General features: G+C 44.7%; 1 protein-coding gene across 1 annotated transcript; it reads right to left on the reverse strand.

The window, feature by feature from the left end:
- Positions 1-3,123: 3,123 nt before the first annotated feature.
- pogzb (pogo transposable element derived with ZNF domain b) lies at positions 3,124-26,755 on the reverse strand. Its single transcript, XM_038281161.1, is given in 20 exon segments — positions 3,124-5,823; positions 5,918-5,954; positions 6,037-6,991; positions 6,994-7,673; positions 10,116-10,228; positions 10,310-10,369; positions 10,529-10,672; positions 13,381-13,553; positions 13,625-13,759; positions 14,915-15,061; positions 15,132-15,232; positions 17,762-17,907; positions 17,985-18,177; positions 18,315-18,434; positions 18,518-18,673; positions 18,751-18,844; positions 18,925-19,133; positions 19,217-19,297; positions 23,949-24,076; positions 26,361-26,755. Coding segments are annotated over 19 exon segments (5,631 nt in total). The 5' UTR covers positions 24,064-24,076; positions 26,361-26,755; the 3' UTR covers positions 3,124-3,851.
- Between the last annotated feature and the right edge of the window lie 1,016 nt (positions 26,756-27,771).

Here is a 27,771-nt window from a genome sequence, read left to right on the forward strand (position 1 = left end):
CTGCCAGTGGACGAAGGCGTTATACACAGACACGTCGAGCAGGTTATGAAACAGAGCTGCTGTCCAGCGGCGCATCATCCAGCTGTCAGCGGTTAGGAGATTGTTGAGCTTGTTGACGCCCCCCTTGTTGCCGTTGTAGCAGAGCAGCACCTCAGGCTTGCAGCCCTGACCCCAGGCGTCCACCACCACCCCGACGTAGGAGACGAGGGCCGGGCAGTCTGTGTTAGCGCAGTGGGTAAGGAGGGGCTCCAGGCTTGGACTTGTTCTGGCGAACAGTGCCCACCAGGCGGAGGCCGCGCTGATAGGACACAGATGGGAGCAGGAGCCGCTCGGCGAGCTGAAAAAATTGTTGCACGTGATGCGCTTGACGAGCCCCCACATGGCCTTGAGCACCACCCGGGGGGGTGTTGGGTGGGAGCGTGAGAGAAGCTGTGGGTGTGGGGAGTGCAAAGCAAATAACGTTAGTGTTATTATTAATGATAATAACAACGAAGACAACATCAACAAGACACCTCTGGAGGGCACCGTACGCTCGTCCATGTGACCTCCAGTTCTGGCACGTACATCATAGGGAGCAGGAAGGACAGGCGTCCCACATTTTCCTGAAGTCCCCCAGCTTGTCCCTGGTGCGCCCCTTCGCCGCCCGAGTGCTCCGGTCGTTGAACCTCACCAGAGAGTAGAGGATGTAGAAACACTTGAGCAGCATGGTGACCGCGAAGACGGGCAATCGATGAAGACAACCAGTGTTTTGGGACACTTGCCTAGGGGCTGGTGGATGCGGATGAGAAGGACCGGTGGTGGCGAGACGCCCCTGCTGGCTCTCTTCATCCGAGGTGTCACCATCATGCTACCACTGAGAAAGTTGACATTTTTTTCCAGAGACGTAAACCTAGTGAAACATTCAGTTCAGTTTATTTCTATAGGACCAATTCACATCATGTCATCTCAGGTCACTTTCCAGTTCACCAGATCATCCAGTCTGATTGATTCAAAGTTTTCTATCTAAGGAAAACCAGCTGATTGCATCGACTCATCGACTCTTCAGCAATCCCTCACACTAAGCATGCTTGTAGCGACAGTGGAGAGGAAAAACTCCCTTTGAACAGGAAGAAACCTCCAGCAGAACCAGGCTCAGTGTGAGCGGCCATCTGCCTTTTGTGGGATTATGCACTCAATGATGAGGAATCACCTTTCTGTAGCTCATCTGCTGGAACAGCATCAGCATGTCGTTGTTGCATGTTGTTTACACATGCAGTGTATTCATCCTTCTACTGAGCATCCTTTTCAAATTTCCTTCTGAGGCTCTTGAGGTGCTGCTCTGCAACAGACATGTTATTTGGCAAGCTAGGACTTTCACTCCTGAAAGGTAAGTTAATATGATAATGACCCCTAACGAGTTTTGTTGAGTTATTAACAATGTTCATGAAAAGCAGATCCTCTCTGGACATTTCAGTTTTCTCCTCTGATGATCTTTTGTTAAAATCATGATTTTATTGTTTGACCAGCATTTCTTTAAAATGCTCAACAGAGATCCTTTTGGCTTTTACAGCAGTGCAGACATTTTTATTTCTACTGCTTCTCTAACGTTCTGCTCTCTCTGCTTTTTCTCATAGCAGCTTCATCTGGTCTGTTCCTGTTTGGCTGTGACTCCATCCTGGAGAGAAATATCAGCTGTGCTGCTGCCATCAACACCTTTGTTTCTAGATGTTGGAGCTTGGCCTGTTTTCCACTGTAGTCCTGTTTCTCTGACTGTGACTAACTGGATGTGCTCTCTTCATCCTCTGACATGGGAGCTGGCTCGGAGCTTGTCTGCCTGGCTGTGTGTTTCCTGGACGGGGCCGCCTGTGGAGCTGGTTTACAGCTGCCTTTTGTATCTATGCTTCTTTTTCTATGTCTGCTTCTGTCTCCTTGAACCCCAGTGGGCCTCAGCAGATGGCCGCTCACACTGAGCCTGGTTCTGCTGGAGGTTTCTTCCTGTTCAAAGGGAGTTTTTCCTCTCCACTGTCGCTACAAGCATGCTTAGTGTGAGGGATTGCTGAAGAGTCAATGAGTCGATGCAATGAGCTGGTTTTCCTCAGATAGAAAACTTTGAATGAAAACTCGCTGTGATCGGATTTCCCCATCAAGGCACAGTAGCGGAGCACAGCCTGCTATCCAGAACTGCCAGCACGGACACAAGGCTCCAACACTGACCGCCAGCCTTCACGCAAGGCCGCAGCAGCATGCTGCCAACCAAACCGAACACAGCCACCAGAGAACCATCCAAATCCTGTGATCCCCTCTTCTAACAAAAGGCTATACTATGATTTAAACTAGTTAAAATAACGCACCATCTGGAAAATGTTCTGAAAGATAAACTTTGAACGGCATTTAGCAGCAGTGGTTAAACCAGCAAGCATTAATAATACCAATAAGACTCTGATTGTTCTGTATTCGTCCTCATTAAAGGATAAAACTCAATCACAAAGGTGATATTGACTTGCTATGTAAAATGACTACTTCCTGACTAAACTGACGTCATGGCATCCTACAGTGCCTCACGTAACGGAATGAGGAATTTGGCGTCGTCTGCTACCTTGGTGAATTACTTTATGCTGTAAACAACAAAATGCTGGACATTTTTTCACTTGTGATGTATTTAATTTTGTATATACAATCAAATGAGAAACTATGAGTATGTGCTTTCTATTTGAACTTCAAAGACGTTTCTTCCTGGCACCGCACATCCCAAGCCCGCAATGTCATTGCAGCCCCCTCGCCACGGACCGTTTTCCCCGCCTCCCTCCGGGAAGAGGCTTTGCAGCGGAAGGTCTCGCGACAAGCTTTTTCCCCGCTGCCGTCGGACTGCTGAACTGTTGAAAAAACTCTCAATCGAGTCACAGACCGAACTGATAACACCAAACCAATAAGAACTCGACTCAAAGTGTTGTTTCTACTTCCCCTCTAAGTAGAGTGCGTGAGGGCAGACCCCTACTCCTACCGCGACAGGGACCAGTTGACCCCTCTCTGAAGTGTGAGAGCTAGATTGCAAATTGTTTTGTTTTTTATTCGCTTTACACCTATTCTTAGCTTGCGACAATAATGAAACCACATTCAGTTCACAGACCTCATAGTTCAGACAGGTTTCTGAAAACACTTGTTTTATTTCTAAAGGAACATCATATGAAGGTTTCTGCACAGCAGCAGGACTCACAAACATGTTACAATTAAAAAACAAATGTCTATGTATTATCAGGACCATCTGCCTGTAAAGCTAAACCAACCAGCCAATCAGCTTCGAAAATTCACTATGACAAAAGAGGAAAACTGAGAGCACTTCCTGTTGTAGGAACGCTCTTCATCCTGCTAAAGGCAAAGAAGAGGATTCATCTTATCCTCTGTAACACAGACGAAAACTCTTTCACCCACTGACCCCCGCACCCCCCCCCCACCCTTAGACCCACAGTGTGAGGACCCGTCTAAGAGCATCTTAGACTGTAAACATCAGGGAAGGAACACATTATCATCATCAACCTTTCATTGCAGACCAATGCTAAAAAACCCGGCTTCGTGGCATTAGAAACTGGACCCTGATTGGCTGGCATGGAAGCAGGGCTGTGACGTCATCAGGTATAGAAAGACATGATTTTTTTTTTAAATACAAGTTTATTATTAAAAGTCCAACCGACCAGAAGGCAGATGCATTTCCTCTGCCGGCCACTGGATTAAGATCAAGTTACAACAGTTTTAGAGAAAGCCCAGTAATCCGCCATGGTTGTGGTTCAGAACTCTGAGTCCACCGTAGGAACAGAAGGTGGAGTTCTTTAGCCTCAGTACAGCAGGTCCAAATGTCCCAGCAGAAGTGGATCCACTCAGCTGTCCTCTTCCTCGGCTCTGGCACCTTCACACCGGGTCTTCATTGTGATCTTCCACTCATCCCCGACCTCCTCTCCGATCACGATCCTGGTCTCCCGTCTTTCTTTGCTCGCCTCCTTCGTGTCCTCCTCCTTCGTCTTTCCCTCCTCCTCACTGTCCTCCTCTGGGGTAGGACTTTCTTCCTTGTCTTTAGTCTCGATGTCTTTGTTCTCTTGGTCTGCCTCTTTTTCTGTCCCCATACCGTCTTTGGGTCTTTCTTCTTCTTCCATATCGTCTGTAGTGTTCTCTTTTACCGTCTCCTTTTCCGTGTCTTCCCTGTCCCCATTTGCTGTCTTTTCCTCCTCCCTTGTGTCCTCACAGTTTGTTGCCTTCTCTTCCTTCTCTGTCTTCTCTCCATTGTCCTCCGTCTCCATCATTTCTACCTCTTTACCCTCAGTCTCTTGCCCGTCCTTTGTTTCCTTCCCTGATTCTTCAACCTCCATCTTGTCATCTCTGTCCTCCAGCTCCTGAAGTTCTAATAGATCTGTCTCTTTTTCTTCAGGTCCCAGTAGGATCTCAGTCAGGATTCTAAAGAGTTCTGTCTGTCTGTCCTCTGGGTTCTGACCGGCTTCGTCCCCAGATAACGCCTGCAGGGTGCTTGTCAGGATAAAAGATGTCCTCCAGAGCTCTTGTAGTTCCTGAAGGCGTGTTAGGGCTTCAAGCAGCCAGTCCAGCAGCAGCTGAGTCATGGTTTCCTGAAGCTTGTGAGAAGGTGTATCTTCCAGTTCTGGAGGATTTCTGGCAGTATAGTCTAACCAGCGGGACAGTAAGAAGCGCTGCAGGACTGGCTTCAGGCAAACATCTAGAGGCTGCAGACAGAAGGAGCAGCCTGCAGGTATCACTGCCGGGAGAGTCTGGGACGTGCTGAGGGAGGTCAGAAACTGGTCTCCTAGGTGTTCCCGGTGCCGGTCCAGGACCAGCAGGGACTTTCTGGGGTGACTTGAATTGGACAGATGTCGCAGCCAAACTTTGGTGTTCCAGAGATCCAAGGCCTCCTCTACGGTCAGACCATTTGGACCGGCCTCCAGCAGGATAAAGTCAGGCAGGACTTTCTCCTTAATCTGCTTGCTGGGCAGAACCAGCGCCGGCAGGATGGTGCCGTCGGCCAGAATCGTCAGGTAAACTGTCACCAGAGGTGTGGAGCCAGAGAGCTGCAGGGCCTCAGACCATCTGGATTTGTCCTGAACTAACCGTAAGTCCACAAAGAGACTTAGTTCGTCCATCGCAGCCACTGAGCGCTCCGTCAGCTGGTTAACCCGGACCACCTTCTGAGTGAACTCCATGAAAGACCGGACCTTGAGCTCCAGGGAAGGCGGTGAAACGCGGGCTAGAGAAGCGGCCCTGCCGACCCTGCATACACCAAGCCGGTGTCGCAGCATGAAGCTCACAGCCCAGTCATAAGAGATGCGGAAGGAGTCACTGAACACCCTCTTCTTCTTAAGGATTGAGGCTTTGTTGAACAGGTTGCTCTCAGTGATTTGAAGCTGCTGCTCTCGCATGGACAGTGCCCAGGCCACCATACGCTCGGCGCCGTCAGCATTAAGCTTCTCGTCCAGCTCTGCCTGCTTCAAACGCTTCCTGGCCTCCTTTAGCCAAGACCGGATATGTTGTGGGTCGGTTGAGAAAACTCTAGATGCCTGCCGCAGACCTTCACAGAGCGCAAACAGGATGATCCTGAGCTGACGGACCGAAAGGGAATCATCTTGCTTCACAGGCCCCGATAATGGCGGTTCTGGCTGAATTTGTCTGTTCATCTCTGGTGGCGGCTGAGACCACGGACCTTCACTTGACAGGTCCTTTCTTTGTGTTCCCGCCTCTCTGTCGTCCTCAGAATCGTCCAGTTTCTCATCATCAGAGAAGTCCAGGTCCTCAACCGGGCCCATGGTCTCATCTACATTATCTTTGACCTCGTCAACGTCGATCACTCCGCTGTGGCGAGATGAATATTAAATGATTAAAGAAAACGATACATTTTTACACACAACATGAATGCAGGAAGAGTCCAGTACTTAGCAAGTCTTACCTGACCCTGTCCTTGAGGAATCCAAGCTTTGTTGATCCTGCAGGAACACAAACCAGATGTCCATTACCACCAGTTCCAAACAAAAGGCCTTCAGATTGAGTACCTGGCACCAGACTCACCTTTGTTGAGAGGCGACAGGCCATGGAACTCCCAGAAGCAGCTGGGTTGTTTGCAAAGGTTGGCTTTGCAGATGACGCAGCCGTATACGCTCTCATGGCGAAGGTTCTTCATGTTGCAGTTCTTGCACCTCTTGGAGATGCTGCTGATCTTCACCATTCTGTGACGCTGTTTGACTGGTTCCTGTGGACCATCGCTCTTCCCTCCTTGGGGGCTGGACATCTCCAGGGTCTCAAAGTACTTCTGGGCGCACTTGGCAAGCTGGTTGCCCAAGCGCTTGCGGAAGTTGACCTGGCTGAACAGGCCGTCCTGCACCCAGGCTGGCGGGTTTTCTTTGCGTGTCTCGCGCAGCACGATGAAGGCGTTGACGATGCTCAGGTTGACAAGAAACCAGAACAGGTTGCGCCAGTGGCGGTCCTGGGGGATCCCTCCCAGCGGGTTGCACGCCAGCAGCTGCTTGCAAATATCAACCCCTCGCATGTTTTCCTGCAAGAGGCGGAAGGCCATGGGGCGGTCGATGGTGACCAGCGCCCCCGCCTTGGTGGGGGATCTCCTCCAAACGGCATCTGCCTGACCTGCCGCTGCATTTGTTGAAAGGCAGCCCATTTCTTTGGTGTCCCTCCAGCGGGTAGCTAGAAAAGGGCCACACCGCCTCTGTAGGAAGTCTCCGGGTTTCTCCAGCTCACCGTCCTTCCACAGCTCTCTGGGCAGGATCGGGTTTGGTGGAGGAAATGAGCTGCAGACATAGATGTTCTGATCCAGCAGCTTCTGCATGAGTGGGATGGATATGAGGGAGTTGGCCAGAAAGAGCTGGTGATGCTTGTCGTTCAAGTCCTTAGCCAGCTCCGGTACTACACTGAAGCCCAGGTCCTGGCCTGACTTCTCCCCGATCTGGATCAGGAAGCGGTGACAGTAGCCTGACTTGGAATCACAGAGCAGCCACACCTGAGGCTGGCTTTTTGGTTCCCCTGGGTGCTGGAGCATTCCTCATCCTCCAGACTGGGCAGCAGAGCGCGGTCTATGGCCAGGCAGCAGTTCGGCTTGTAGGCATCCCACATGGCGCCGCTTAAGATGCTCAGCATGGGCCTGAAGACATGCAGCGGGTCGCTGGAGGGGCCAGATCCCTGGACCTCCTTGATGAAGCTCCCCATCCGGATGTGGGCGGCGATCTGCTGGAAGCGTTTGATGCTCATGGCCCGGTAGAAGGTGTAGCTGTTGTCGAAGTGATTGAAGGACCAGTAGTGGGACAGGTCAGGCAGGTTATGGATCCCAATCAAAATCACAAGACCAATGAATCCTTTGATCTCGTGGGTGGTGACAGGCTCCCAGTCTGGTGGGGAGAAACCTAAGACACGGCAGGCCCTGGCGTAGGCGTTGGTCTCCTTGGTTATTAGCTCGATGAGCTCAAATGGGAAGAGCAGGTTGAAGAAGTCGATGGCATCACAGTTCTTAGACAGGTACTGGTTCGGTCCACAGGGGTGAGTGAAGGGCAGGATAGGGGTCCTGTAGCTCTCATCTGCAGGTTTCCAACTATCTGCCAGCTTCCAGAATGGTTCTGGCAAGTCCTGGTTCTGGTTTGGTTCCTCTGAAGCTCTCTGCTGTGCACTGAGGCACAACTGGATGTCCGGCTCAACATAATCTGAGGAGAAGAAGAGAGAAGCTTCATTTAGTGTCACCTTAAACCCCTTGATAGAGCCCGACCGATTAATCTGTGGGCCGATCTAAGCATCTGCCTCAAGGGCGGCAGAAGCTTGGTTTGGTGTAGAAGGCTATGACAGAAAAAACTTAGATTGACAGATGACCGTTTGTAGGAGCCATTGATAGTTGTTGGTGTTTAAGATATGGTTTGATTCTGGTTTCTTTGGTTTGGGTGGTGATGTTTAGGTTGACACATGTTTTGCTCTGCCACTACTGGTGGTGTGGAGGGGAAAGCTATAAAGGTGAGAGGGCAGAGAGGGTTTGGGTGACGGGAAGTCATACGGTTTTTACTGCTTTCTTTGGCACACAATAGCCTGTGTCATATCCCCACTCTCCATAGCTACCTGTCCATCTCAACTGATGTACAAGACCACCACTCAGATAGTTTGTTCATGCACAAACTGACTTCAATAAATGGGAAAGCCCATAACTTATCTTCCGGTCTGGACATAATTTGCGTTAATACAAATACCCCATTTACAGTACCCTTAAAAAACCGATCCATGCCAAGACCGGTCCAAGGTCGGATCGGTTAACCAGGCCGAGCTCGGTTCTGACGACCCTTTACACATCACGCTATCTTGGTTCCTCGACTCCTCGCCTCCTAGTGACGATCTGCGGTATTACTGCCAGTATTGAAGGAGGAAATCAAGCAGTTGGTGGCGGTAATGCACCAAAAGTTGTTTGCCAACCGCCATAAAACACAAGAAGACGACGACGAAGAAGGAGGGAATCAAGCAAATCAAAATGGCGGCGCCCGTCACATTCAGAAAGTTTTGCTTGATTATTATTGTTGTACTTCGGTGTTTGCGGACGGTCAGGCATTACCGCCAACTAGAATTGAGTGTGGATCGGGATGTGCAGCCAAACGGAGATGACGCTTTCTGCTCATGCGCTCTTGTTATCAGAGAACCGAGCCAGGGAAAAACCGAGCCGAGCCCACCTCTGGAACTGGTCTGCAGTTAGCTCGGCCCGGTTGTGTCTAGCTCGGTTCAGTTCAGTTTGCTTTAAATTTAAACACGATAAGTTATCTCAGTTACTGAGCTCGGACCGGTCTTGGCATGGTTTTTCAAGGGTAGTGTAAATGGGGTACAAGATTCCACGCACCCATAAGCGACTGAAAGGTGGTCGATAGTCGCTACACCATTGATATATAATTGGCCGAATTTAGGTGTTCAGGCTGATGTAGAACTAACTGGCCTGCAGAAGATAATGGAAAAAAAAACAGATTTTAAGACAGGATTTATTCATAAATAGAAATTCTCTATCTTTTGGGACAATATGGTCTGATAAAGTGTACATTTATATACATATGTTTAAGTCAGAATGATTTGAAATTTAAATATGACTTTCCTGCAACTTTAAGTCTAAGTCTCCACAGCTGGAAACTGCTTCTGCCTTTATGTCTACTTTGGTAAAACTGGACCTGGTTCTGGACATCTGGGTCATCTTACAACGTTCCCAGCATTGCAGGTTCTGCTGTAGAAATGTGGCTCCGACCAAAAATGCTAAAAACAGATGTTCTTCTCCTCTGGCTTTCTCTCATATTAACCAGATAACCGCTGGTTGCTCTGTACAGATGTTTTGTATCAGATTCTGTGTTTTAGATTTGTTCTGATAAACGTTCTGACATGTTTCTCTCTTCCAATAAAAACAGGAAACTCCCACAATGCTTCAGATTTCAAGCTGCACTTAAACCTTCCTTTTCTACTCTGGTTCCTAAAAAAAGTACCCCAGATGTTTTAATCCAGGCTGTTATCAACAGAACCAGAACCATGTAGTTCCACTTGGAATGAGGTCCTGAGTGAAAGAAAACCTCCCTGCAGATGTTCCAACAGGCTGAGGACGTCTTCCGGTCGGAACTGGATCGAACCGCATGACGCTAGCTTCCAAAGCATCAGTTTGTTTACTGCTCCTCCGTCTCCCTGTCACCATGGCGTCCAGCCGGCTGCAGTCTGACCCCGGGTCAGATGGGTTGACTGGTCACAGCTGGACGCCGTCAGGAAACGCTGCGGTTTGGGGAGGGGGACGTGACGGGAAGCTTTCCAGCTTCAACAATCTGATCTAAACTTCATAACTCAGGAATTACACGCCTCCAACGGCGTCTAAGCTTTAAGACGGCCGAGCTGCAGAACCTCAGCTGGTTAACATGAGCAGCAGCAATGACCCCTCTGTGCAGCACAGCATTATGGGTTTGTAGTCCAGCCGCAGCTGCAAACTACAATTCCAGGTCTGACCGGATGGAGGGAAAAAAACTAAACGCTGATAGAGGAATCGCCAAAGGATTGAGAAGGTAACGGTTCGGGACTTTTTTTTATCCAGCTGCAGCAGCTGGACTCTGCAGGTGATCAGCTGTAGGTCTGTGTGCAGTGTGCAGGCTTACTGCGGGAGCAGCAGATGGCGCCATCGTGCTCCGGGTTCCTCAGCAAATGTTCGGCCATCTGATCAGCGGAGCGAGGATGGAAGTCGCATTCTGCACAGCGCAGCTGGAAGGCGCTGCAGGAGGAGAAGCATCAGGTTAAAGCGACACGTCGGGAAGCGAGGAGGAGATCGCTGATTGTTCAGACTGATCCTCACCAGGGGGGAGGGGCCTTCTGCACGGGGAGCACCTTATCCTTGGAGCCGCGAACATGGTGGCTGAAAGACATCAGAACCAGTCAGAACCAGTGGTTCTCTGTCATATGTTGTGTACTATCCTCTAAAACTAAGTACCATTATAATACTATGACCAGTATTTGGAGAAGTATTCTGTATAGTATTCAGTAGTAATGTGATGTAGTGTTCTGTGAGGCGTACCTGATCATGTGGGTGGCGTAGGCCCGGGAGCAGCAGCTGCTGTAGGGACATAGCAGGCAGTGGACGTAGGTCGGGTAGTGAGCAGTCAGGTCCGACGCGTCGGTTCTGCACTCCAAGCACAGCAACCGGTCCTCTGAGGACAGCCTGCAGGAGACAGGTGGACTGAGGAACATCCTGGAGTTCTGATCTTAAGGGTTCTCACATTTTCATTTCAGCTTTTTTTTTTTTTTTGAACTCACAAAGTTTTAGATTTTATCAGGAAGTTTGACAGTGAAGTTTGTGGATTACTAATCCAAACTCACGGGTCGGTGTGTTTAAAACCAGATCACTGAGGGTGACGTAGGAAAACAAACATCCGTTTTTTTAACAGTGAACCGAACCGGAACACGGGTCTCATTTAAAGTCTCTCCACTTTCTCTGTGAAACTGAGCCCTTAAGTATGGAGTCAGAAAGGGGTCAAAATGTTTGTAAACTAAATCTTAAATTTATTGGGCAGGATGTCAAAGTGGACTCTGGTTGCTGATTGGTGGAGCTGGTCGGCCGTCATCTGCTGGGCGGAGCTCCAAGCTTTCTTTCTGAAACATGTTGTTGTACGATGACTTTATTCTCGTAATTTTACGACTTTATTCTTGTCATTTTATGAATATTCTCGTTGCAACTTTACTTTCATAATTTTACGACTTTATTTTCGTAATGTTACGACTTTATTCTTGTCATTTTATGAATATTCTCGTTGCAACTTTAGTCTCGTAATGTTACGACTTTATTCTCGTAATTTTACAACTTTATTCTTGTCATTTTATGAATATTCTCGTCGCAACTTTAGTTTCGTAATTTTACGACTTTATTCTCGTAATTTTACGACTTTATTCTTGTCATTTTATGAATATACTCGTTGCAACTTTATTCTGGTAATTTTACGACTTTATTCTTGTCATTTTATGAATATTCTCGTTGCAACTTTATTCTCGTAATTTTACAACTTTATTCTCGTAATTTTACGACTTTATTCTTGTCATTTTATGAATATTCTCATTGCAACTTTATTCTCGTAATTTTACAACTTTAGTCTCGTAATTTTACGACTTTATTCTTGTAATTTACCACTTTATTCTCATAATTTTACGACTTTATTCTCGTAATTTTACGACTTTATTCTCGTAATTTTATGAATATACTCATTGCAACTTTATTCTCGTAATTTTACGACCTAATTCTGGTAATTTTACGACTTTATTCTTGTCATTTTATGAATATTCTCGTTGCAACTTTATTCTCGTAATTTTACGACTCTATTCTCATAATTTTACGACTTTATTCTTGTTATTTTATGAATATACTCGTTGCAACTTTAGTCTGGTAATTTTACGACTTTATTCTTGTCATTTTATGAATATACTCGTTGCAACTTTATTCTGGTAATTTTACGACTTTATTCTTGTCATTTTATGAATATTCTCGTTGCAACTTTATTCTCGTAATTTTACAACTTTATTCTCGTAATTTTACGACTTTATTCTTGTCATTTTATGAATATTCTCATTGCAACTTTATTCTCGTAATTTTACAACTTTAGTCTCGTAATTTTACGACTTTATTCTTGTAATTTACCACTTTATTCTCATAATTTTACGACTTTATTCTCGTAATTGTACAACTTTATTCTAGTCATTTTATGAATATACTCGTTGCAACTTTATTCTCGTAATTTTACGACTTCATTCTCATAATTTTACGACTTTATTCTTGTCATTTTATGAATATTCTCGTTGCAACTTTATTCTCGTAATTTTACAACTTTATTCTCGTAATTTTACGACTTTATTCTCGTAATTTACCACTTTATTCTCGTAATTTTATGACTTTATTCTCGTAATTTTACGACTTTATTCTCGTAATTTTACGACTTTATTCTCGTAATTTTACGAATTTATTCTCGTAATTTTACGACTTTATTCTGGTCATTTTATGAATATACTCGTTGCAACTTTATTCTCGTAATTTTATGACCTAATTCTGGTAATTTTACGAGTTTATTCTTGTCATTTTATGAATATTCTCGTTGCAACTTTATTCTCGTAATTTTACGACTTTATTCTCATAATGTTACGTCTTTATTCTTGTCATTTCATGAATATTCACGTTGCAACTTTATTCTCGTAATGTTAAAGATTTTTTTTCGTAATTTAATGTAATGAAAAAAAAAATCTACCCTGGCCCTGATACTCCGTTGTATAAATGTAACTGGGTTTAATGGTTTTTGTTTTTTCTCCATAACCTTGAGCTGTGTGCTGTATTCTCAGAGGAGCTGGGTTCCAGCTCATCTTCTCCATTTACAGCCACTAAAGTCACTATTACAACTATCGGTGAATCAAATAATCTAACGTTTATGGATCTTATTGAATGCCTTTAGTTGGCTAAAGGCATGTTTTAGCATTCAACTACTAAATTTGTCACAATAATTTCAATAATTGTGATTATTTTAGCCCTAAAATATAAAAAACATCACATTCAGTCAACAGATATGTCTGTTGACTGGATGATCTGGTTGAATTGTAAAGTGCCTTGAGATGTGAATTGGCGCTGTAGAAATAAACTGCATTAAATTGAATTGTAAAAACAGTACTGTTTTCTTCCTATTTATGGCTAATAATGTCAGCATTAGATCTCTTGGATCGGGTTTAGTTCCACGGTAAAGAGCGACCGGCTTCAGTAAATAAATGTACCGCATTCCTTTCTTTCCTTTAGAAAGATTTTTTAAATCAGGAGAATTCCTGAACTTCCTAGACTTTTCCTGACCACTCTGGAGCCCTGACTGTCCTCTGCTGCCACCTTCAGGACAAACGCCTCACCTGCAGTGGTTCCTGCGGCCCGGAACTCTCCTGGTCGGAGATTTAGGAGCTTTGAACAGCGTGGGGTTCTTCTGGATCGGAGACTTTAGCTGCTCCGTCTTGATCTTGTTAGGCTGGAAAATGGAGTTTGATGCCGCTGCAGGTTTGAGCTTCCCGTAGGTCCTGATTGTCACCTGGAGGCAGACGGAGCAATCAGTGGACGTAGGAAGAGCTGGGACCCAAAGTGGGCTGGATCTATCCTCACCTTGGACCCCGGCGGCAGCCCGTCCAGCTGCGACGGCCTGCGGAAGCTGCGATGGTTCTCCGCCTTGTGCTGCATCTTCTCCTTGAGGAAGATGAACTGAAGGCGACACCTGTTGCAGTGGAAGGCCTGGCTCAGCTGGAACAGGAAGACAAGGCTGTTTGAACGGTTTCATCCTGATGCGTCATGAAAGAGGCGCGCTAAGAGGCTACGTTCACACAGCAGCCTGAAGTAACCCAAATCCGATTTTTCTGCCCATACGTTACCTGGATCTGATCTTTTCATAGATGTCTGAACACCTCAGATACGATTTTTTTTCCACTCAATACAAATCCGATACGAATCTGATCTTTTCCAAAGCCAGGTCGCATTCATCCAACCTGAACGCCATTAACACCCGACAAAGGTCACTACTCTGCGTTTTGCTATGAAGAAAAACAGCAACCATGGCGGACGATGATGCAGAGAGCAGTCTTTATACTGAAAGGATTGTTTTTAAGGTTGTGAAAGATCGCTAGATGCCCTCTGGCGCTAGCCTCGTGAGACCATCCTGATCTCGCGAGCTTTCAAGGTTTCACTCGCAGATCAGTCTGGAGACTCTACGTTAAAGAAAATTTGGAGCCGTTCACCAAATGAATGTCCAATCAGCGTTGGCTTTGAGGCGGGTTGAGGTGTGACGCAACGAGAAGCGCGACAGTTCAGTCTAAAGAACATGGCGGCTTCAGCCAATGAAACTAGCGTTAGCGTGGCTATCGAGCAAGTTTTATCGGAATTACAGAGTATTTCTTCACTGAAAGAAGAGCAAAACACTGCTCTGGAGGCTTTTCTGAGAGGAAAAGATGTTTTTGCTCTTCTCCCGACTGGTTTCGGCAAGAGTTTGATCTATCAATTGGCTCCTCTTCGTCGTCGCTCTGTTAGTACGTCATATACTTCGTTGATCTGATTGGTTTATTTGGCCCGTCTATCACCAACATAGGCCAATCAGCTAACCAGTATTTTCGCCCCTTCCCAAAATTACTTCAACGGAAGGTTTCCAGATGGATATGCGGAGCAAATCCATCTGGCGGAGTCAGGTTACTCCGGCGCTACCATCCATGTTTACTTCGGTAAACGCGGAGCACGCTGTCTTGTGACATCATTACGTCCTCTACTGCGCATGTGGGACGCTCGTATGAATGCAGTTCACACAGGAGATCAGATACGAGTGGCATATATTTGGAAATGTGAATGGCAACGCAAAAAAAATATGTTAATAGAGCATTAAGGCTTGCAGTGTGAACGTAGAGTGGTCACCTTGTGGCGGTACAGGTGCTGCTGGTAGTTGGTCGGGCTTTTGTTCACTTTCAGGCAGAAGACACAGAGCAGGAACAGCGTCTCTTTGTGGAAGGTGGCAAAGTGTTGCAGGACGTCCGAGTAGAAGGACGAGCGGAACGAGCAGACCTGCAAACACGGCCGGGGGTCAGACGGTGGGGAGGAGAACTGGTGGGGGAGGGCAGGGGGGTGCACCCACCTGGCAGATGTACGGCATTTCGCCTGGCTTGTGGTTGGACTTCATGTGGTTGAGGAAGGCCGGCTCGTTGTCGAAGGCCCACTCACAGATCCGACACAGACCTGGCGGCAGCACACAGACGGACTTGGGTTAACACAGAGATTAAAGATGGCCGTGTGTCGCAGTTAACGGACACTCTGGTGCACCTCTACGAAATTGTTGGTGAACGCAGACAGGAGGCCTCTGATTGGTCAATTCTACATCCGCTCTAAACTATGCATATTTCCTGTTTGGTTCCTAATGGCAGAAACTGTGGCTATAGTGCCATCTACAGCGCCTGGCACACCTCTGACACCCCAGACGCCGTGCAGGACGCTAGTTTGTAGCTACCTGAGTGAAGTTGGCCCCCCCGACCTTCTTTAAATCAGACAAAATGAGTGTCAAACGTTTGTGTAGCAAAAATTTTCGTTTGTGCCGATATCGTTTTAAAGATATAAAGAGATGTTTCTAGAGGTCATCAAAGGTCAACCAGCCCCCCCACTTTCTTCAAATCTTCAAATCCAAAGCAGCACAAACGAAAATTTTTGCAGCACAAACAGAGCTGAGTTAATTGACACCTATTTCGTCTGATTTGAATGAGGTGGGAGGGGCTGGTTGACCTTTGATGACCTCTAGAAATATTTCTTTATACCTTTAAAACGACAGCGGCACAAACGAAAATTTTTGCTGCACAAACGTTTGACACCAATGTTGTCTGATTTGAAGAAGGTGGGGGGGCCAACTTCACTCAGGTTTTGTATCTCTGTGCGACGGTCTGTTGGTTTGCACCCAAAGCCAAAACATGCAGCGCCACGGCCAGTCTTTGGGGAACACTCACTGGTGAACTGTGTGTCATCCGGCGTTCGATGAGGGGTTGTAGACGGCGAACAAGCTCATTAAAACCGACACAAAAAAGAAAAAGCTAACTGTGACACACGGCTGCGAGAGGATAACCAACCCTTTAGAACTGCCAGAGAGTCAGAACAAGAACGTCATAGCTGCTGATTCTGAATCGAACAGGGGGGACCGTTATACTGCGTTCACTCCAAAGGCATCACGAACACGCAAACGCAGAAGTTTGGACGCTGGGTCAGATGCTGGATCAATCTGTGGTTAGGTTGCTTTACCGCTCTGGATGCTCGGCACTGCTCTATTCTGTAGCTTCAAGTTGGGAGCAGCTTGGCTTTATTTAGATGGGGAAAAATTCCACCTCCAACCATCAGTTTATCAGGATTATTATCCCACTAAAATATGCAGGTCTTGTTTACGAAGCGCTCCGCAGGGAGGGAGCGCTGGAAATCCCCACTGAAACCTCTCTGCTACCGTTTGTAGCGTCTGGAAGCGAACAGAAAGAACCAGAAAAGTCGCTCATATTCAGAATTCAAACTTCTGAAAGTTCTTTAAATCTGAAATGATTCCATCCTGTTCAATAAATGATCAGTGTTTTTAATTCAGAGTAATTTTCATGTGAATGTGCTTTACTGGAGGCATCCATGTTTGTCAAAGAACACTACTGCCACCTACTGGTTAGTGACGTCACGGTGCGGTATCGGCTGTTGATCAAGTCCCAGTGCTGTATCTGGTGTTTGTCACAACGCGCTATTATCCAAGTCATCTTGAAAACATTCTTCTTCCAAATGTTGGCTACATATTACGGGTTTTTTCTCTGGCCAGAAGTTCGATGGCAAATCCTCCCTCTTCAAGTTGGCGAGCCAACGACCAACCCGTCCGTGGAGGATCAGGAATCAGAAAGGTGGAATAACTCTTTTTTTTCACTTTTACCCGATGTATTCCAGCATCCAGCTGCCATGCACGTGGGCATTGTCAGTTTCACTATAGCTCTGGTGAATTTCAATGGTGAAGTCCTCTGGAAATCTTCAATAATTGTTGTTGATTGCAGATGTGTCTAGTAGTTCCCATTGATTTAGCTTGGAAAGCGGGGAGAATGGCGCTAGGCTTACCGCACCGTGACGTCACTGCTGGAAGATGGCAGGAGGGAGGGGCTACTATGTTTGGGCAAAAATGGCCGCTCCCAGACTCAGTGATGCTAAATCAATTAAATCACATGGAACAGATTAATTTTAGATATAAATATTGATCCATTGATTATTCCTTCCTGACCAGAATTTTCCTTTAAGGTTTTGGGTTAAAAACTGCAAGTACCAGATCACACAATCGAACATTTTTCAATAGTATAATGTTTTAGTGCAGCCATAATGATTAGAGCTCGCTCTCTTTTCCTTCTACATAACAATCCATTCTCATGGCTTTTTTTTACTTTTGCAGTTTTACTCCATTGATATTTATTTATTTTTATACGCAGAATGTCTGCAGAAGCGATGACAGCTTGCAGGTAGCGTCTGTCTCCCCCAAAAAAACTCCTGGATTAGCTTTTTCTAATCGGTTGACGCTCCAGCATGCAGCGTCTGACGCTTGGATGCCAGAACGCTCGAAATGCACCAATGGACCTCTTGACGCCGTCCCCTGTAGATTTTGCATGTGAACCAGACGCTTTGACCCCCAGAACGCGCCCGGTGTGAACGCAGCATTAAGTCTGAGTGCAAAACATAAATCAGGACGACACCTCAGAAGTCTACAGTTGAGGTTCTTACAGGAAGACTGGGTGGGGCCGTGAACCTGGTCCTGGTGGTCCTTCAGCTGAGCCACCGATGAGAAGAGTCGGTAACAGAAGCGGCAGCACTGCTGGTCTTTGCGGTCTACGACCAGCTCCGAATGGATCAGCGAGTGCTGCATCAACCTGCGCACACATAAACGGGTGAGGCGGGCGGGCGGGCCGTCCAGGTTCAGGCGCGTCTGGGCGACCCGTGGACCCACCTCAGGTTGTTCTCCGCCCTGAAGGAGCAGATGCTGCAGGTGAAGGAGGAGCCGCAGGTTCCAGGGGGCGGAGCTTTCCTCAGACTGATGTCTCCACCGAATCTGCCGTAGTAAAACTCCTCGACACTCATCACCACCCGGGGTGGTTCAGAGGCTGTCGCCGTGGAGACGACGGAGAGGGTGGGGCCAGAAGCTAAGGGACAAGATACAGAGAACCAATTAACAAATGTTCCTGTAGCAGATAGACATGCCGCTGGACAGAAGCTGGACAGAACCGTCCAATCTGCATTAACTTCAGACCCAAGGAGAGCGGATTGAAGGTCGTCTGACCTTTGGTGCTGCTGAGGGGCGTGGCCTTCAGGACTCCGTTCGTGGAGGCACACAAAGCGGCAGGAGAGGCTGCTAGCTTCAGGGAGCTGCTGCTGCTGACCCGCGACACCTGCAGGTTCACTGGAAAACAGCGACAGACCAGTTAGAGCACCGACCCAACCAGTTCAGCAGAGAACCCCTCCCAGCGTTTCCAACACGCTAACCAGATCCTGGAGCGCCGCTTCGGATGGTCAGGGTGGTGGGCAGCTGCACGCTGGTGAAGGTGGAGCCCGGGTGGGAGGGGCCTGGTGCTACCTGTTTCTGTGAGACCACTGTGGACAAGCCCACCCCGGACTGGACCAGCTGGCCCAGAGAGGGCGCTGTAGAGACAGGACACCCAGTGGATTAGTCACCAGCGAGCGGCGTTCAGAGCAGAGACGGGATCGATTGGACCTACACTGGATCAGAGTGAGCGGCTGCATCGTCTGACCCGGGTGCAGGTTCAAAACCAGCGGAGCCCCCGGGTTCATCATGGTGGGTACCTGGAAGCCCTGCAACGAGAAGCACAGCCTCTTTGTTGCCATGGAAACGCGCTGCAAATCTTAGCCAGGCGTGGCGGATTGTCCGGTACCTGCGCGGTCAGGATGATGGGCTGGGTGCCGCCGGCCCCCGGAGCCGCCGGGAGGAGAAACGTTCCGCCCGCCGTCTGCGTCAGGATGAGGGGCGGACCCTGAGCCCTGAGGGGCGGGGCCGAGGCGGCCGGCTTGGACGTGGTGGTGAGGCAGAGCGTGGAGGAGGTGGTTATGATGGACGGAGGAGGTGGAGGTGGAGCCAGTGCCGCTGAGGAGGAAAAATAGAGAAAGGTTCACCAAAAAAAAAAAAAAACCCGAGACCCCAGGTCACCTGCTGGAAGATACACTCACCTGCTGGGACAGGTGCGCTGGACGGAGGAGGACTGGGCGACCGACTGACAGAGGTAGGGGGGGAAGACGACAGATCCTCCACTGGAGACAAAAACATCACGTCAAATTCACCAAAAACTTTCAGCAGCTGCTGATCTAAGGCTGAAATTATCAGATTAATAATCCGATTAAGCTGTTATTGAAATAATTTAGTAATTGATAAATCGTTAACTGGAATATAGAGACTTTAAAATATGCATTTAACTGACAGAAAAACCCACTTAGGGCAGGAATCATACCAAGATTTAAAAAAATATTGGGAAAAAAACCAAAACATTTCAGTTTGTTAATACGCTCCATCCAGAACAAGCAGAAAAGTTTTAGTTTCCCCTTGTTTCATTTATGGTAGTAAAAAAATCTTCTTTAAAGGAACTTTTGGCTTTCCGATTATTAATCGATAAATAAAAAAATTATTGAAAGATTAATTGATCTGGATCAGTATTCCTGCAGCGCCCTCTAGTGGCTGGAGACGGTGTCTGCAACATCCCATCCAACAACTAGCAAACAGAAATTAAGAAAATCTATTTGGGACTGAAATAAATAAAAACCTCAGTTAAGTAAAAACAAATGTTTATCCATTTCTTTAGCCCTGCATGATGTGAAAGGCCTGTTTTTTCCCCGGATGTTTAGTTTCACTCCACAGTTCTTCTACTCTGCTGCTGGGGCATTAGTTTTTATTTTTTCATCTCAAGCATTTCTCTGCCTCGCTTCTCTTTTTTGTTCAATTAAAGTTGCAAAGAACACATTTCTTAAATGCAAATTTTAAAAAAAGTTCTTAATCAAAAAAGGTTTTGGAGAGAAACTTTGCTTTTCAAATATTGCAAAATTTCAATAAATTTTTCAGATTTTATTTTTTGAAGATTGAGTTTTATGGATAGCGATCTTCTTAAATCCTGTTTTCACATGTGGGGGCGGGCCTTTCTCTGGAGTGAGGAGTGAAAACACTTTTCTATTGGTCGGCTGGACGTTAGTAACAACGTTTTTATTGGTTAGAGTGTTTTTGTATTGGAGTACTGGTCAATGTGATCTGAGACATGTTTGGAAAACATTACAATTCATTAATAAAAATAAAATCTGAAACAGGGAAATTTACAAACATAAAATCTGAAGAAATAAGGTAAAAAAAAAATATGTTTCTGAATATAAGAAATTTAAAAATATTCAAAAAACATTCAAGAATAAAACCTTTTGTCAGACTTTTTGAACAGAAAGAGACAAAAAAACAACATTCAAACTTTAATTAATGAGCTTTTTAAAACTTATCCTGTGGTTTTATCCTTTAATGATGGATTTATTGTTTATCAAGACAGGAAAAGCTTTAATTGAACTAGTTTTTTTTGTTGTTTTTTAAAACTTAGGGACCCAATTTCCCAAATACACCACAACTAAAGGTACAACGACCTTTCAAAAACCTGCATTAAGAAACCATCGATATTCCACTCTTATCCTACTGAAAATCATTGAATATGATAAAAACTGGTTGACCTGCTCATTTGGTACTGCTCTCCGATGTAAATATGAATCTCAGAGGATTGACAGAAACCGATTTTCAAATCTTTGTCGAAATATTAGGCATTGGAGGATCAGTTTAACCTCATCTTCTAGAATTAGCCGGCCAACCAATCAGTTCTCCCTGAACTTTTATGGATTCTGCTTTTAAAAATGAACTAAATTATGGAAAAACTAAATCTGCTGATAGAACGGATGAAAGCTAAAGTAAAGCCAAGCATTATTTAAGTTACTTATAAAAACTAGCAAACTTATGGAAGAGGATTAGAGCCACTGAAAAAAAAAGGAAACTAATTTTTAAATTTTATTTCAGTTTAGTATGGAAAAAAATGTCAGAATTCTGAGAAAAAAGTCAAAATTTTAAGATTAAAGTCGAGATTAAAGTCAGAATTCTGAGAAAAAAGTCAAAATTTTGAGATTAAAGTCGAGATTAAAGTCAGAATTCTGAGAAAAAAGTCACAATTCTGAGAGAAAAAGTCAAAATTTTGAGATTAAAGTCGAGATTAAAGTCAGAATTCTGAGAAAAAAGTCAAAATTTTGAGATTAAAGTCGAGATTAAAGTCAGAATTCTGAGAAAAAAGTCAAAATTTTGAGATTAAAGTCAGAATTCTGAGAAAAAAGTCAGAATTCTGAGAAAAAAGTCAAAATTTTGAGATTAAAGTCGAGATTAAAGTCAGAATTCTGAGAAAAATGTCACAATTCTGAGAGAAAAAGTCAAAATTTTGAGATTAAAGTCGATATTAAAGTCAGAATTCTGAGAGAAAAAGTCAAAATTTTGAGATTAAAGTCAGAATTCTGAGGAAAAAGTCACAATTCTGAGAAAAAAGTCAGAATTTTTAGATTAAATTCAGAATTCTGAGGAAAAAGTCACAATTCTGAGAGAAAAAGTCAAAATTTTGAGATTAAAGTCAGAATTCTGAGGAAAAAGTCACAATTCTGAGAAAAAAGTCAGAATTTTTAGATTAAATTCAGAATTCTGAGGAAAAAGTCACAATTCTGAGAGAAAAAGTCAAAATTTTTAGATTAAAGTCAGAATTCTGAGAAAAAAGTCAAAATTCTGAGAAAAAGTCAAAATTTTGAGATTAAAGTCAGAATGCTGAGAAAAAAGTCAAAATTCTGAGAAAAAAGTCACAATTCTGAGAAAAAAAGTCAAAATTTTGAGATTAAAGTCGAGATTAAAGTCACAATTCTGAGAAAAAAAGTCAAAATTTTGAGATTAAAGTCAGAATTCTGAGAAAAAAGTCACAATTCTGAGAAAAAAGTCAGAATTTTTAGATTAAATTCAGAATTCTGAGGAAAAAGTCACAATTCTGAGAGAAAAAGTCAAAATTTTTAGATTAAAGTCAGAATTCTGAGAAAAAAGTCAAAATTCTGAGAAAAAGTCAAAATTTTGAGATTAAAGTCAGAATGCTGAGAAAAAAGTCAAAATTCTGAGAAAAAAGTCACAATTCTGAGAAAAAAAGTCAAAATTTTGAGATTAAAGTCGAGATTAAAGTCAGAATTCTGAGAGAAAAAGTCAAAATTTTGAGATTAAAGTCACAATTCTGAGAGAAAAAGTCAAAATTTTGAGATTAAAGTCGATATTAAAGTCAGAATTCTGAGAGAAAAAGTCAAAATTTTTAGATTAAATTCAGAATTCTGAGGAAAAAGTCACAATTCTGAGAGAAAAAGTCAAAATTTTTAGATTAAAGTCAGAATTCTGAGAAAAAAGTCAAAATTCTGAGAAAAAGTCAAAATTTTGAGATTAAAGTCAGAATGCTGAGAAAAAAGTCAAAATTCTGAGAAAAAAGTCACAATTCTGAGAAAAAAAGTCAAAATTTTGAGATTAAAGTCGAGATTAAAGTCAGAATTCTGAGAGAAAAAGTCAAAATTTTGAGATTAAAGTCACAATTCTGAGAGAAAAAGTCAAAATTTTGAGATTAAAGTCGATATTAAAGTCAGAATTCTGAGAGAAAAAGTCAAAATTTTTAGATTAAATTCAGAATTCTGAGAAAAAAGTCAAAATTCTGAGAAAAAGTCAAAATTTTGAGATTAAAGTCAGAATGCCGAGAAAAAAGTCAAAATTCTGAGAAAAAAGTCACAATTCTGAGAAAAAAAGTCAAAATTTTGAGATTAAAGTCAGAATTCTGAGAAAAAAGTCAGAATTCTGACTTTTTTCCCATACTAAACTTAAATAAAATGTAAAAATCAGTTAACTTCTTTTTTTTTTTCAGTGGCCTTAATAATTTTTCATACAAACTAATTCTAGAGAAACAAGAAAATTATTACAACTTAATAAAACTAAAAGAGAAAGAAAAATAGCAGTTCCTGTCATCAAAACACATCAGACCTTTTCCGACTAAACCGTAGATTTTAGAGAGACTGTGAAATATTTCATTTTTTACATCTTGTAACATCGTTTATAATCAACGATTCATGGTCTGCAAACATAAATAAATAAATAAATAAATAAATCAAACTGCATTTGGACAGAAAGTCTATAGCAGGGGTCTTCAACGTTTTCCAGGCAAAGGACCTCAAACTGATGGCGAGATGGAGCGGGGGCCCTAATTATATATATATTGTATGAAATAGTGTTCTATCAAACTGCTCCTATAGTCACTCTATTACAGATGGAGTAATGTAACTAAAGTAATCCCTCCCTGGGATTATTAAAGTATTTCTGATTCCTGGTTGATGGGACAGGTGTTGTGAATGAAACGGTGCCCAGCTTGAAAGAGCTCCTGTGTGTCGCTGAATGTGAGCATTGATGACTGAGAGACATCTTCTGCCTCCATTTATCTGTTTATTACAGTCTGTTGGATTCATGTTCATGTGGATTTAAAGACATTTCAATTGGTGGAAAAAATTTCAGGGAGGAATATAACAAAAAAAGTCTAATCAACCAAAACTGGCGACCCCCATGCAGTACCTCCGTGGACCCCTAGGGGTCACAGACCCCCCGTTGAAGACCTCTGACCTAGAATATTCTGGCCAGAATCCGGACAAAACCGGTCGGCTGCTCAGCGAAAGTCGCTCAGAACATCTTTGTGGTTCAGATTCTGCTCAGTTCCACGGAATCGGAACCAAACGGAGCGGGTTCTCCTTGAGGCCCGCAGAACGTTTCATCGTATCTGAAGCTGCGTAGCACGGTCCGGTTCTAAAGCTCCGATTGGACCTTTAGGAATGCGGGTTATTGTCCTACCTGGCTCTCCATAGTTGTCCATGATCTCCATGTCATCTTCCTCCACGCTGTCGTCCACCTGTTGCCACGGCTCCAGCTCCTCCTCCTCGCACTCCATAAACAGCTCGGTGTCCATGTTGCTATGGAGACTAGGAAAGAAACCATCAATGCCCGGTTAGCAGTGGAGGCAGCTTTACAGGCTAAACATGAAGTTAAACCTGATCTATATATAAGTCAAAGATGAGACAAAAAAATTAATTGCAGGTTTTTATTGTTAGTGAAGAAAAGGTTCCAATCCTTTATGGCCTGCATGGAGCGACCCCTCCCCTCTCCATGGGCCTGATTACTGCCACACCTGTCCTCTACCAAGAAATCACACGTTTGACCTGCATAATCAGATATTTTACTCTTCGGACAGCAGAGAACCGCAGTGAGAAACATTTGTTGAATTTTAACTCAGCGTCCTCCAAAGGCCAGATTCCTCGCCTGCTTACGTCATAACGCGGCGCCACGTCTGTTCTGATTGGAAGACTCCTCACTATGCGGCCAAATGCGACCTTATTTCCACCTGTTTTGAAGGACGGGTATGGTCTATTCTCCGTATCATTAAGCCGGGCGTACACTGTACGATTTTTTGCCCTTTTGGGGCCGATTCTCCAGTCGTGCGAGACTTTTCGATCGGGTCGCAGGCCCCAAAAAAACTGTTTCCATGTATAGTTAATACAGCACATTAAGCACATTGTTTTATAAAAATCCATTCCCTAAAATTCCATCAGAACGCTTAAAATATTAACTGTGATCAAACCAAACTAGTTTTTATCAACTAGATTGGTTGGAAAAACAATCAATCTATTCTTAGAACATATCCAAACTCTAACCAGCTCTCCTACAAACTCCAACACCTTGACTGAATACTGAGGCTGTTTAAACGCCCGGTTCCAGGCGAGCTGAACCACTTCCTGAAACGATCATATGGTATTGCGGGTAGCGGGGCTTCGGACGTCATCCATTTTGGCTCCTCCCCCAAATGAATCACGCCTTGATACGCGCCTTGAGGCCTCAACTCATCTCATAACATCACTAGACAGCAGCAAACCATTTGAAAACAAACCATGCAAAGAGCAGTGTTGCCAACTTAGCGCTTTAGTCGCTATATTTAGCCACTTTTCAGACCCCTCTAGCACTTTGATTTCTAAAAAGCTCCTAGCGCCAAATCTAGAGACTTTTTTCTGCTACTGGAGACTTTGGAGACAACATCTAAAAGCAGCGAACTCTGCTCTCCAGAGCGAGTAGATTGGTAACCCCGCCTCCTGCTCTCCTCTATCTTGTCTGCTGTCATGATTCATGCAGCTATTATTTCATCCAAATGAAAAATGGAGAACAGATAAGCAGATCATGGCTTGTCTACAGTGAAAAGAAGGACTGGGTTATTTACTTTGGCCTTTTTGGAAACACAGGAAGGAGCAATCAGCTAAGTGAGCTTAGTGCTTGGAAAAAATCTTTCATTCCTTTAGAGACAGCATGAAAAGTCAGCTGAGTACAAAACATAGAGAGGAAAACAAGAAGAAAAGGGACAAGAAGAGAGGGACACAACCTAGAACAGATAATGGATGTCTATTCTATTAACATTTATCTATCTGTAGAATGGGGCTGTTTTATGTGTTGTCTTCTCCATTCAGAGGGCCCCAAATTTTCTAAATCCGCCCCTGAATGTGGCTGTATTACAGTTATACTATAAAAAAAACAGATAAATATTGTTTTTTTTCTTTTTTCCATCCTCACCTTGTCCCCTCCTCTGTCCTAACCCTCCTTAGTCAGGGACTAATGTCCCCTGATGCCTGGACAGTGGACAGAGGGCGCCAGCACTGAGCCAAATGTGTTGTTAGAAAGCAGATTGAAAGGTGGACATCTGAAATAATGAGCCAACAGTTTTTCTTAGCAGCCCTTTGCTTCATGAACTTCCAACATGATGATGAGGATCAGCTTATAGTGATGATCTGCGGCTTATTGTATTTCTCTAAATGCATAAATGTGTTAAAAATGACAGATTAAGTAGTTTTCCTGATAGAATGAACCTGAGCCTCGGCTTGTTTTCTGGTCCGCGTCAATGCAGTACCAGCCGCGGCCGCATGGGGCGCTCACCCACCCCTCAGCTCCTATCTGTTCTTTTGATTCCTCCTGTAGGGTCTCTGTTCCGGCAGGAACAAACTTCCGAGTCCCGCACCGGACCAGACCGCAACGGGACCTGATAAAGGAGGCTGCGGTTCATTCTAGATCTAAGGTCGGACCGGGTCCGTCCAGAACCGCAGTTCTTCTGCCTCTGTCCGCCCCCCCCCTCCCCGTTCATCCAGCAGCTATGCACCGAGCCCCGCCTCCCCCGCAGACCCACGGCTAGCATTTCTAACCCTCCGGATCCAACCGAACTGCTCCTACCTGCAGCCGGGAGCTCAGATCGGCAGTGGGTCTGGACCGATTCGGGTGATTCTACTCTTTCTTCTTCACATGCGATGCAGTTCGATCGCAGGGGGGGCGGGTCTTCCGCCTCAGCGTTTGTCTGAGGGTCGTTGATTGGCTCCCTGTGGCACACGTTACTTCCCACATCACGCAGCCTTGGCTTTGATTGGCTGGGGGGAATTTTTGTGGAGGAACTAAACTGTGCTGCGGGTTTTCAGATTTTCAAAGATTCCCCGGTTTTGTTCGACCGGAGTAAACTCTGTGACCTGTAGGGCTGCAGTACATTACCGTTTACACACAAATAAACAGCAACCAGTGCCAGAATGTCGCCCTGGCGGCGACAAAACTGGAAAACACATACAGGGCAGTCCTCCATTTTGGATTCAGTTTTTGAGGGGGCGGGTCAGAATCTATGACGTCATGAGCTAAACTGAAAAAGCACTTCCTGTTGCTGTGTAACAAAGAGAAGACAGAAAGAAAGCAACAAATAAATAAGTTTCTTTATTTAAATGTTTAAAATGGAGCTAAAATGATTGATTTCAAAGCAAATATTCAGAGCCATATCAAAGCTGAAGTTCAGGCTTTAACCAGGCCTCTTATAATCTTTTTTAAATTTTTTATTTATTCTTTGGAACATTGTCCCGCAAATAGCTTGAGCTAAAGGTCACAAACATTAAATATAATAGAGAGCATTACGTTGCGTTCTAGAGGGTCTAACGCATCAAAACAGCCCAGACCGGAGGTCTTCAACAGGGGGTCTGCGACTCCTAGGGGTCCACGGAGGTACTGCATGGGATCTCAAGTAACAGTGAAAATACTTTAATAATCCCAGGGCGAAATTACTTTGGTTCCATTACTCCATCTGTAACATAGTGACTATAGGACCAGTTTGATATAACACAATTTCATACAATATATAATTAGGGGTACCTACTCCATCTCACCATCAGTTTGGGGGTCCTTGGCCTGGAAAACGTTGCAGACCCCTGGCCAAGCCCATTACACAACTACTATAATGTTTAACTGTAAATACGATCAACATACTTTGCTGAATGCTGTTACCGTTACACCACGCGTAACAGTAACAGTTTCTCTGTGAGCAGATCATGGTTCCTGCTGTGGACCCAGTGCCTTAGAAACACTTTGGCTGTGTCTGAACGTCCACCCTAATGGCTATATAGGGACCCCAGGCAAACTTTAGGGGGCCCTCCTCTAAGTCCGCCCTGAATGCAACAGATTCTGTTGCAGTGCCACAGTGTTCATACTGCAAGACTGTAGATCAGAGTGCAGCTTCACTGTAGCTTTTCCTTTAATTTCTCTCCTGGCCTCCACAGCTGAAAGCCGAGCTGCTGATTCAAAAGCATCAATAACTGACATACATGTTTTTGTA

This window comes from Cyprinodon tularosa, unplaced genomic scaffold, assembly GCF_016077235.1.
Source record: "Cyprinodon tularosa strain WSP-4 unplaced genomic scaffold, ASM1607723v1 ctg168, whole genome shotgun sequence".
Lineage (NCBI taxonomy): Eukaryota > Metazoa > Chordata > Actinopteri > Cyprinodontiformes > Cyprinodontidae > Cyprinodon > Cyprinodon tularosa.